This window comes from Pinus tabuliformis, chromosome J, assembly GCF_031772625.1.
Source record: "Pinus tabuliformis cultivar Carrire ecotype Pingquan chromosome J, CPIR1, whole genome shotgun sequence".
Classification (NCBI taxonomy): domain Eukaryota; kingdom Viridiplantae; phylum Streptophyta; class Pinopsida; order Pinales; family Pinaceae; genus Pinus; species Pinus tabuliformis.
The window spans coordinates 1,471,197,680-1,471,210,837 of record NC_142295.1 but is presented as its reverse complement, the minus strand read 5'-3'; the positions used below and the strand labels follow the sequence as shown (position 1 = coordinate 1,471,210,837).

The following is a 13,158-nucleotide window of genomic DNA, read 5'->3' as shown; positions in this document are numbered from 1 at the left end:
GAAGTACGCAAACAAGTGCAGGAGTTGCTGGATAAGGGACTGATCAGAGAAAGCTTGAGCCCCTGTGCAGTACCAACAGTACTTGCACCTAAGAAGGGTGGAGAATGGCGAATGTGTACGGATTCGCGGGCCATAAACAAAATCACGATTCGATACAGATTTCCCTTGCCCAGAATGGACGACATGATGGACTGTCTTAGTGGGGCAGCTTATTTTACAAAAATAGATCTGAAGAGTGGGTATCATCAGATCAGAATTAGGGAAGGAGATGAATGGAAAACAGCCTTCAAGACCAATGAAGGGCTGTATGAATGGCTGGTCATGCCATTTGGGTTGAGTAATGCTCCTAGTACTTTTATGAGGCTGATGAATGAGATGTTAAAAGAATTTATTGGCAAGTTCGTGATAGTTTATCTGGACGATATTTTAATTTTCAGCAGAACGAAAAGAGAGCATCTTCAGCATATTCGAAAGGTGTTCGAGAAGTTGCAGCAGAACAAGCTGCTAATAAATTTGAAGAAATGCACTTTCTTGCAGAAGGAGCTGGTCTATCTGGGATTTGTAGTTGCAGAGAACGAGTTGAAGATGGACCCAGAAAAGATTGCAGCAATCATAAGTTGGCCGTCACCAAAGAGTTTGTTTGAGGTACGTAGTTTTATTAAAAATTTATTAAAAATTTATCGAAAATTTATTAAAAATTTCAGTGAAATTTGTGCACCAATGTTAGAGACCATAAAAAAGGCCAGCCAACCTTTTTGTTGGACCAAGGCGGCAGAAAACAGTTTCCAACTTTTGAAGCGGAAAATAACGGAGAGGCCGATCTTGAGGCTGCCCGATTTTAGTAAACCTTTTCAGGTTCGTTGTGATGCAAGCGGGACAGCTATTGGCGCTGTGCTCAGTCAAGAGGACAGACCAGTGGCGTTTTTTAGTGAAAAACTAAATGAGAGTCGGCAGAAGTATTCATCATATGACAAGGAATTCTATGCAGTGGTCCAAGCTTTAAAACATTGGAGACACTACCTACTAGGCAATGAGTTCGTCTTGTTTTCCGATAATTCAGCATTACAATATGTAACGCAGCAGCACAAGTTGAACCATAAGCATGCCAAGTGGGTGGAATACTTGCAGAGTTTTACTTTTGTGCTAAAACACATAAGTGGGCAAGCCAACAAAGTGGCAGATGCTTTAAGCCGAAGAGCCTTGCTCTTACAAGAAAGTGGCATACAGGTGATGGGATTCGAATATCTGAAGGACTTGTACCAGATGGACACGGATTTCAAGGAAGCTTTTGAAGCTTGCCAAAATCCCGTATTGAGGAACACAAGCCCATGGCTAGATTATAATTTACAGGAAGGATTATTGTTTCGAGGTGGGCAGCTATGTATTCCGGACTGTTCGATGAGGGAAAATCTAGTAAGAGAAAAACATAGTGGTGGACTAGCGGGACATTTTGGCGTCAACAAAACTTTGGAGCAGCTCGGGCATTTTTATTATTGGCCTAAAATGAGCCGGGACGTGCAGAGATATGTAACCAGGTGTAAAGTCTGCCAGTTGGCGAAAGGACACAGCCAAAACACTGGACTTTACACACCCCTACCTGTTCCAAGCAGGCCGTGGGATTCAGTCAGCATTGACTTTGTCCTAGGATTGCCTAGAACGCAGCGGGGATATGATTCAGTGATGGTGGTGGTAGACAGATTCTCGAAGATGGCTCATTTCATTCCTTGCCGGAAAACTAGTGACGCCACATACGTGGCACACCTGTTTTTCACAGAAGTTGTTAGATTACATGGCTTACCTAGAACTATTGTTTCAGACAGGGATGTGAAGTTCACAGGACATTTTTGGCGCACCCTGTGGAAAAAGTTGGGCACACAATTGAATTTCAGCTCTGCGTATCACCCGCAGACTGATGGATAGACAGAGGTGGTGAACAAGAGCTTGGGAAACTTATTACGAAGTTTGACTGGAGAAAATTCACGATTATGGGATCGAGCTCTTGCCCAGGCAGAATTCGCTTATAATGATTCGCCCAATCGTAGCACCGGATTTAGCCCATTTCAGATTTTGTATGGTATGCATCCTCGGGGAGTACATGAACTGCGAGATTTGGGACAGCTAGAATGGAGAAGTGCAGATGGGGAAGATTTTGCTGAAGCAATGAGCGAGCTTCATGAAAAAGTCAAATTGAGATTGCAGGACAGCACACAAAAATAAAAACAGCACGCAGACACAAAGCGACGAGAGGTGCATTTTGATGTTGGGGACGAAGTCCTTGCGCACCTGCGCCGGGAACGGTTTCCTAAGGGCACATATAACAAGTTGAAATACAAGAAAATCGGTCCATGCAAGATTCTGCGAAATTTTTCAGCCAACGCTTATGAAATTCAGTTGCCACCTGACATAGGCATATCACCTATATTCAACGTGGAAGACCTGTTCCCATATCACGCCCAGGCGGAAGATGATAGTATGGTACATCCAGAACGGGACACCTAGTTAGAGAGCAGTCCTTGGAAGAAGCAGTTACCTTCGGCCTGGACCCATGAAATTGAAGGAATCCTCAGCACCTAGGTAGCCAAGAAGACGCGCAGAAAGGAGTATCTACGTTACCTCGTCAAGTGGAGAGACCGTCCAATGGAGGACAACTCGTGGCTCGACGCGGCGCAGATTCAGAAGGCTGGTTATTCGGTGGAGGAGCTCATGGAACGGAGCCATGAGTTCTCTTTTACCCCGGAAGCCTGATGCAGGAGCATCTGGTTAACAGGGTGAAGTCAGAGAGAAGGCAGACATGGTTTCTGAAAAGGACAGGAGACGAGAAATAGCTCACAGAACGGACAGCAAGTCTGTCTCGTTCTTATGTTTTTTTTTTCTTTTCCTTTCAGTTAGTTTTATTATTATCTGTTGTTATTTTAGTTTCTGTTCAGAATGTCTGAAATATTGTAATAAGTTCTAACTAGGAATAGTAATAGTAGTTAGAGTCATTAGCCACTTAACAATAATTTACTATTGTAAAGAATAGACCAAGGAAAACAAGTTAACCATCAAGAAATGTCACATATGTAATAACTGTTGAACTGAAATTGAACAACTGCCAGCAGTTATCTAACTGCATAGAAACAATGTACAAGAACGCGAGCAAGCAAGCCCAGAGGGGTTCAGCAGCGGAGCAAACAAGAGAGTAATAGAAATAAAGATACATTTTCCTTCATTTTACAGTGCACAAAAAAAATAATTCTTATATGCGTCCTCAGGAACAAAAGACTGTACATAAAATGCTGTGTCAATAATTTATTTTTATTTTCATATACAAAAGTCCATTACAGTCCTTGACAGGCTACGAACTGGCAGAATAAGAAAGCAAGCACACGAGAGGTGGAACCGACCAGCACCCACTACGGGTTCATGCCAGACAAACACCGTTACCAGGTAAGCAAACAAAACCGACAGTGAACGAGTTCCCTTTCCGCTTAAATTTGCAACATTTCATCTCAGCATAAATATCCATAGAACAGTCCATCTCAGCATAACCTAACAGCGTTGACGCAGTTACCAAACCCTACCTAGTTTACGGCCAAGGGTTTGACAAAATCTAGAAACCCAAGCCACGACTAAAGACCATACATCTCAGTAACTAGCAACCGGAGCCAATGACAAATACAAGAACCTAATACAGACAAGAAATAAGAGCAAGACTACCCGGAAAGAGACCAGAACAGTTGAATGCCATTGCTAACGAACTAGTGGACGACCACACCTGTAAAAGAAACGAAGGGCGGGGAGTTAGTTTCCCAAACCCTTGAATGAAAGCTGGAGCTATAAAGACTGAGAACAAAAACAGAGAACGAACAAAAGAAGGTGACCATACCTGAGGGTGAGCCGCGATAGCAAGCAAGAAAACCTCGAACCAGAGAGCCCTGCTCACAGAGGGGCCGAGGTCATTAGAACCTGTACAAATTGTGGTGAAGAAACTCCAGCAGGGAACGAAATCATACCTTTTCAAATAGTCGAGAGCCGAAGAGGAAAGACCCCGAAGATCCATCGAACTTGGAGACTGTCAAGCCGAGAGCGAACCCGAGCACCATTAAACCATAACAACCAAACAACTATGGACTGTTAAGGAAGACAAGACCAGACAGTGCTAAGGCAAACGACAAACAGTGGAGAGCGCCTACAGCAGAGAGAATGAAACAAGCATATAACGAACAGAGACAACCTACCAAGGAGATACCAAGTTGCCGGGCAAACAAACCGAAGCAGGAGCGAAAGAGCGCAGTCGAGCTCTAACCATACCACAACAGAACAGGCCGGAACTGTATAGGGTTTCACCACAGGCCGAGCAACTACCAGCAAAAACAAAATAACGCAGAGACCACCGAACCAACCACCGGGAGACAATAATGAACCCAAAGGCGCGAATAGAGTGAAAATCAAGGTGGGGTTTTCCAGGATCCCGAGGAGGACAGGTGTCCACCAAATAGACTGTGTTAGTACATGCAAGTTGATTGCATATCAAACCGAAATCAATTCCAATCAAACGTATACTGTCCAGTTCGCAAAGTAGAGTCCACATCAGCTGAGGTGAGGCGGGACCACGTGGGTTGGCCCCATTAGTAACATTAATGGATCAATAACTATACAAATATTGGTGGCCATTAAGAGACAGTCTACAGAGTTTCAATCTCCACATCTATACAAATATTGGTTGCCATTAAGAGATAGTTTCAATCTCCACATCTATACAAATATTGGTGGCCATTAAGAGATAGTCTACAGAGTTTCAATCTCCACATCTCGCTTCACATATCGTATGATCAATTATGATTAAATTTATCTCCATATTAAAATGTGCATGGCATATCGTGTGATCATATTATGATTAAATTTATCAATTAGTTTTCCTAGTTGCTTGGATTTAAGCCTTTGCAGAAGTATTGCATTTGTGACATCTAAATTTATCTCTATATTAAAATCGATATGGTCATATTGATCCATTATGATTAATTTAGGTTTGTTTTTTTTTTTTTTTAAGTATATTGATCAATCATGATTAAGTTTTTATAACCAATATTTCTTTATATTGATTATAATAATTTAGTGAATAATTGGGTTTTCCAATTGCTTGAATTTAATTTTTTGCAAAAATATTATATTTGTGATATCTATGAAATAATTGTATTTGGTGTAATAGTGACAACCATTTGGTTTAAAAAAGAAGAAGTAATGTTTATTACATGTTATTGATAAAGGAATACATTTATTCTTATTTCCAACAAATATTACTAAAATTTTAAGATAAGTTATAGTTTCATAAGATAGTTACACATAGTAACAATAAACTATAATTTAAGTCATATAAGTTAGTGAACCCACACTCGATAGGAGGATAAGTAGTTAGAAAAAATTAACATAGAAGAATAACACACAGATATATTAGTGATTAAGAATTATAATTTCCCTCTAAATCTATGAAAATTGATAGATTGTTTTATCTCATTGAGTGGAAGTTGTGTCTTTACACTGCTTCATCTATCAAATATATTTTTTTTCCTGTTTCAATTTCTTACTTGATTTATGTTGCTTGTTTTAGTATGTTGATCCACTTTCTAAATACCAATAGTACATGCTTTAGCCCCAAATTGCATTAATTAAATCCTTATACACATGATCAAGCTATTCCAATCTATTATCATGTTCGTTATTAAGTTCATCTAGCTTTTGAAGAGTTTTTGTGTTCTATTTGTCTCTGCTCTCAATTCCATACACTAAAGCCACTTAACATGTCAATACAAATTTATCATCCATGCATATATTTAGGGTCCCCATTTTTGGAATAATTAAGATTTTGAATAGTTCTTCATTAATGTATGCGTTGGAGTTGTGATCACATTTTTCTTTCACATTATTATTTAAATCCTTCACCTCAATTGAGAAGAAAAAATGACAAGCCTCTAAATTGTTTAAGCAAGAATATATTTCTTTCTTCCTTTAATCCCACCCCCTCTTACCCTCAACATTGCTTACATTTACAACCATTTAGAATATCATATTTATTAGAGTATATGTACTTGCAACGAGCGTGAGTGTTGAACACAACTCTTAAATAAATAAAAGAGATGAATTACACAATAACTCCTTAAATAATAAGATAATCTCCTCTCAATAACTCAATATATCCATATATCCAAGTCACTTCTCTCTTTCTCTATATATATCTAGACATTACACATATAACCTATCATTTAAATCCATACACACCTTTATATATATATATATATATCCCTTTTATTAAACCATCATTATTATATTACATTTAAATTTACATATACCCTTCTCAAATTATATACATTTAAATTTACATATACCCTCAAATTATATGAAATTTTCTTACCTGCTCATTACCATTTTTTATATATATACTTCATTACCAAAATTATACTGTTTATAAAACATAGAAACTTAAAATTGTGTGCGTTTTTCATATATGTACTTCATTACTAAAATTATACAATTGATAAAACATAATACCGTTTATAAAACATAAGAACTTAAAATTGTGTGCATTTTTCATATATATGTACTTCATTACCAAAATTATACAGTTGATAAAACATAAATTATGCCGTTTATAAAACATAGAAACTTAAAATCGTGTGCATTTTTCATATAGGTAGTTCATTACCAAAATTATAGGGTTGATAAAACATAGAAACATAAAGTTGCACACGATTAAGCTTTCTCAACATATGGAAAAGGAAAAGAAATATGTAGAAAGTCTAAGATCCATTGTCAAACGAGGTTCAAATGAAGTCATTCTAGTACTTAGGTCTTGAATGAGTTGCTACATAATAGATTTGTGAAAAAGGAAAACTGGTTCTCACATTTGGTTTATTGAATTTAATATAAGTTTGCAATGTAAATTTTAATTTGTTTACATCTTTCACTTTTTAATATGTTTTAGTAAGAAAATATGTTATAAAAATAGATCATAGTAAGAAAATATGTTATAAAAATAGATCAAAGTTATTTATTGAGTTGGGAAAATAATTTTAAGAATTTTATTACACAATTTCATAAACATAAGGTTGAAAGCCATAATGGTTTTTTCATTTTTGAAAAATAGGTTATTATAATTTATCTATTTGAGGAGGTATTCAGAGAGGTTTATTAGGGGATTTTGATATTTTTAAAATAAATTAAGAGTGAAGTTTAAGCATTTATTAGATGCATAATTTTGTATATAATATTTATATTATAGAAATATAATAACAATTATAAAGAAATAACACAAAAATATAATAAAAATATGAATTTTTTTTAAATTTACAAATTAATAATTTTAATTTTATAATTTTGAAAATTTTAAATTTTACAATTTATTTATTATTTTATATGTTACATTGTATACTTAAATCAATAAATAAGATAAAGTAAGCATAGTACATATTCTTGATATTTGAGTAATTAATTAATTAATTTTTTCTTACACAAATAACTCTTATTTACTACTTTAAATATTATTTTATAATTTTGATATTTTAAATTTAAAAATTCACTTAATATTTTAACCATCATAATGCATGCTTAAATCAATATTTGAAACAAAGAAAAATAAAAATAAAAATAAACCTTTCTAAAAAATACATCACAAAGTATGCTTAAGTCCATATGTGAAATCAGGATAAATGTGGAACTCCAAAGACTTGAAAGCATAGAGGCAGACAGCTACTCTTCCCAAGAATCAAAGGAGAAAATTGTTGGTCTGGAGAAGCTTAAGAACCAAATCCTGCTGGCAAAGGAGGAAGAATGGAGGCTCAAGAGCAGGGCTATCTGGCTCAAAGCAGGGGACGAAAACACCAGGTTTTTCCATAATTATGCCAAAGGAAGGAAGAGTGCCAATACTATATGGAGTCTTAAATCTGAAGATGGAAGGGAAGCTAAGACTTTCGAGGCTCTCTCATCCATGGGGGTAAACCATTTCCAATCTCTCTTCAAAGATCCTGGTGAGATTACTATTGCAGAAGTCATTCAAACTGCTCAATGCTTCCCTAGATATGTGGAGGAGGAAGAAGCGGACCAATTAATGGAGCCAGTTTCTAAGGAGGAAGTGGAAAGTGTAATAAAGTCTATGGCAAAAGAGAAAAGTCCTGGACCGGATGGCTGGTCAATAGAGCTATTCTCTCACTTCTTTGAGCAGATAGGAGCAGAAATCACAGATGTGGTGGAGGAGTCGAGATTAAAGGGGGAAGTCTACAGCTCCCTCAATGCAACTTTCATCGCCCTCATTCCTAAAAAGGAAGCCCCAGACTCTTTTGAGGACTTCAGACCTATCTCTTTGTGCAATAGTATCTATAAGATCATTGCCAAAGTGATTGCTCTCAGGATCAAACCAATTCTATCAAGGCATATCTCTCCTGAGCAATTTGGGTTTTTGAACGGAAGACAAATCCATGAGGCAATAGGAGTGGCACAGGAGGTTCTTCACAGTATAAAGCTGAAAAATAAAAAGGGAGGGGTAATTAAAATTGACCTCTCGAAAGCTTATGACAGGATAAGCTGGTCTTACATTCGCTTGCTCTTAACTCACCTGGGATTCAAAGTGGATTTCATCAGATGGATTATGGGGTGTATTACAAATGTCAACTATGCTATCCTTATTAATGGAGCTGCCTCCCCTTTCTTCAAAGGACAGAGAGGGCTGAGGCAAGGATGCCCTCTGTCACCCTTGCTTTTTCTCCTAGTGGCTGAAGGGCTCAGTCAGCTGATTCATAAAAGCAAAAGGGAAGGTAAGGTAAATGGAATTGAGGCAGCTGTCAACTTGTGCATTACTCATTTACTTTTTGTAGATGATATTCTGATCTTTACAAATGGCTCCCTCAATGAACTCAAGGAGTTAAAAATGATTTTGGAGCTGTTCCTAAAAGCAACAGGTATGCAGATCAATCCCAGGAAATCTCAAATTTTAGAAGAGGGCCTAAATAGAAATGACAGGGAACAGTTCAGTTCATATTTTCCATATGAAATGTGCAGCATGGGCTCGCCCTTCAAGTATCTGGGTTTCTGGCTGAAGCCAAATGATTACAGGAAGGAGGACTGGTCTTGGCTAATTGCCAAGATCGAGGCTAAAATCAGTCACTGGAGCTTCAAATGGCTTTCCAGAGCAGGGCGCTTAACCCTTCTCAAATCCGTGCTTCTTGCCATTCCAGTATACTGGGTAGCGCTAACCTGGGTTCCAAAAGGAATTCTGGAGAAAATAAGGAGGATATGCAGCAGATTCCTTTGGGCTGGGAACAAGGATTCTTCGGTTCTCCCTTGGGTTGCATGGGAGAAAGTGGCGAGACCTAAGGAATGGGGTGGATGGGGAATCAAAAATCTTCCAGATTTCAGACTCTCCTTAGCTGCCAAATCAGGTTGGCGCCTCATAAAGATGGAGAACCTATGGACAAGAACAGTGAAAAGGAAATACATTGACCCTTTTCCTCTCGAAGACTGGATCAGAATCCCAATCAAGCCTCAAAAGCGGGCTTCTGCTATCTGGAAAGCCACTCTTGAATCTTTTAAGGTGATAGAGCAAGGCCTTGCATGGAAGATTGGGAATGGCGAAAAGGTAAAGATTGGAAAGGATCCTTGGGTGGGCTGCAATGAGAGTTTTGCCCTTTCCCCTGATCTGATCCAGCATTTGGATAGGAAAGGCCTTCGTTTCCTCAGCCAAGTGGAGAAGATTGGCCACTCATCCATCTGGGGGCAGGCATGGAAGAATGGAGAAGAGCTGGATTTGGATCAGAGATGGTGGAATGATTGGCATATCTTCACTCAGGAACTTAGCAGATCAAATGTAAGATTGTCTGACAGGCAAGATGAGTTAATTTGGGCGCATGCAGACTCCGGATCATATGACCCCAAAAATGGATACTCTTTCCTTATGTCAAGGAAGGGTTGGGGAGATCCGGAGTGGTGGTCAAAACTGCTCTGGAAACTAAAGTGCCCACCAAAAGCAAAAATTTTTTTCTGGTGCTTGCTAAGGAGCAAACTCCCAACTTGGGACATTCTTCGGACTAGATTTATGATCGGGCCTGGGCGATGCACATTGTGTAAAGCAGACGAAGAATCCATAAACCACCTTTTTTTAAAGTGCCCGGAAGCTCAAAAGATTTGGGGCGAGTTTAGGAACCTCCTGAACAAACAGTTTGTCTGGGAAGGGGACAATATCCAAGAAGTCTGGCAGAAGTGGTGGAATGAGCATCCGGACGGGAACCTTAGAAATCTCCCGCTCATCATTAGCTGGGGGATCTGGATAGCAAGGAACAAAAGTATCTTTCAGGATAAAGAGACCCCGGTAGAAATCACTGCAGCTCAGGGAGCAGCCATTTTCTCTAGTATTCCTGAACCAAAGGTTTCTTCCTCCCATCGAATTGTTCCTGAACTTCTGATTGCAGAAGGAATCCCTTGGGCGTTTTTTGATGGTGCATCCCAAAACAACAAAGCAGGAGCTGGAATTGTTATCCATGAATCTCACACCCACTCCTTAAAAGCCTCTGTGGGTTTAGGTTCTGGCTCAAATAATTTCGCCGAATTACTTGCTCTCAAACACCTCTTATGCTGGCTCATTCAAAGGCACACCCTCTCTGTTCAAATTTTTGGGGACTCTCAAATTGTGATCAGATGGGTAACTGGTCATCGTGCTTGCAACAATCAATTTTTAATTCAAATTCTGGGTGAGGTTCAAAGCCTGAAATCAAGATTTAACAGGTTCTCCATAGGTCATATTTACAGGGAAAGAAATGATGTGGCAGACAAGCTATCAAAAGACGGCCTTCAACAGGTTTTGGGCAGTTGGCAAATAGAAGAAGAAGATCAGGGCCAAATTAGCAGATCAGATCAGCATCCATATTATCATCCGCCTTGACTTATGGCAGGGGTTTTTTATTTCTTTTTTGCTGCTATCTCGTTTTTTTCTGTGTATATATATCACAAAACAAATGGCTCTTTAACTCTTTTATCAGTCTCGGTTTGTTTTCCTCACTCATGAGGAGATCCGTTTTGGACAGCCGCATGTGCTTTTCTTTTGTCATAGTTTGGCTTTAGACCTCAACGTCAGCTTCTCTTCCTTTGACAGCTACAGTTTCCAATTCAGGGACAGATAAAACAGGCAGACAGCTACAGTTTCCAAAACAGGGACATATAAAACCGGCAGTCAGCTATTTTTGAACCCGTATTTGACAGTCTCTTTGAGCAAACAGTGATGCTTTTGCATGTGCAATGTAAATTTTTTATCTACTTAATAAAAAATTTCGATTTTTTCTTTCGGAAAAAAAAAAGTTCATATGTGAAATAAAAAAAATAAAATAAAAATAAACATTTCTCAAAAATTTAGATTTAGACAATGATTTTTAAATTTGAATATATATGTTTATAGGGATAGAATATATGGATAAGTCACTCTCATGACGTGAAGGTCAACAAACATTCATGTTAAAGGCTGGGTTGATGTGATCCAGACCAGATACAATTCCAGGTGATTTTGATAACTTACATATCTTTAAATGACAATTTCTCAAATTATCAATAAAACCTGATGCAATCTCAAAAAAAATAAATATAAACACGATCCTTAAAATAATTAAACTTAAATTAATTTTATATATAATAAAAACAATTACCAAATTTTAAATAAATTTAAAACCTGCTTTCTTTATATGATCTGATTTACCTCAAATTTTCTAAACAAATCCAGATAAATCAAAATCAACCGAAACAAAACATATATAAATGAAAAAACAAACAAAACATGTGTGATAAACTCAATTAAATAAACACCAACCCATTTACATTTTACGGGACATTCAACATATATATATATATATATATATATATGGTCGGTATATATATTATATATCTTTACAGCTTTTGATGATACGTTAATATATTATCAAATAAAAACTTCTGCGAAGAACTGATAACACATGCCAGGTGTTATATATATATAAATTAGATAGAAGGATATGTTAATATTCTATTATATAAAAAACATTTGTCTATGGAATTGATAAAACACATGAAATTATTGCTGGTTGTATTATAAAAAAGAAAGGGTGGATTATACTTGCAACAACTCATTTGACTTTTGTGCATAGATTAACAATATTTCCAAAATCTAATAACAAAAGCTACCATTTAGAACATTGTAAGAAGTATATATATATAAAATAAAAAACATGGTAAACGTTTTCCACAATTCTTCACATGAAAGAAGATACGCATCCTTTTCAATGGTTATCAGAACCATCATCTTCTGATGTGGCTCAATATTGAATTGCTCAATTTTAGTGTCAGGCTGGAACCTGTTTTTCCAATGGAGTTAAATATTAAAATGAGATTCATTCTCATAAAATATTAAAATAAGATCTCAACAGTTGACTGTTCAGACCTAGAGTTCACACCTTGACAGGATTATCCTTAATTTTTCCCATAAAAAGGCAGCGGGATCCCAGAAGGGTATGTTTAATCTGGTTTTCCGCTGGGGACATTTGTTATCTGTTTGCAGAATAGATTGCTATTTGAAGAAGGGTTTGTGAATCCCAACAAAGCTGAAGCCATGGCGATTCGATCAGGAGAGAGCAGGTCTGAGAAAGTCTTTTACGACCCATTTTACATAGCGGGAGGCGGTCCTCACAGGAATAACTGTGACGAGAGTCGTGGCAAGTTATTCGATGATTTCAGCGTGGCGAACCACGTTCACATCTTGAAGCCGCAGGTGGTCTCTCTGACTGTCAGCAGCGTGCTTCAGAATAACGACATGAATTCACAAACGCAGAGTCAACATATCCTCGTCTGCAGAGGTGGGTGAGAGAATGGAGAACAGGGTTGGAATTTCAAAATAAAGAAGCCCCTCAAATTTAATGAGTATGTTAATCGTTTGAAAGGTTTTAACAATGAGTATGTTACTGGTTTGAAAGGTTTTAACAAAGATTTATGATGGGTGAAGAAATTTTTTATCATTTCACCCAATTCCATCGTCCTCGATGGGAATATCTTGTGCGTATCTTGTGTTATATGTATATAGATATATATAATTTTTTCCAAAACAAAAATTATAGAGGCAATGGAATATGCATAAACAATGTTTTTTAAAATTATATTTAAAAATAATATTTATAT

General features: G+C 37.3%; 2 protein-coding genes across 2 annotated transcripts; both read left to right on the top strand.

The window, feature by feature from the left end:
* The first annotated feature begins 7,654 nt into the window (after positions 1-7,654).
* Positions 7,655-10,906, top strand: LOC149232925 (uncharacterized). Its single transcript, XM_089382043.1, has one exon. The coding sequence runs from the start codon at positions 7,655-7,657 to the stop codon at positions 10,904-10,906; it is 3,252 nt and encodes a 1,083-aa protein (XP_089238169.1).
* Positions 10,907-12,527: 1,621 nt separating this feature from the next.
* Positions 12,528-12,847, top strand: LOC149232924 (uncharacterized). The gene has a single exon (XM_089382042.1). The coding sequence runs from the start codon at positions 12,596-12,598 to the stop codon at positions 12,845-12,847; it is 252 nt and encodes an 83-aa protein (XP_089238168.1). The 5' UTR covers positions 12,528-12,595.
* Positions 12,848-13,158: the final 311 nt, after the last annotated feature.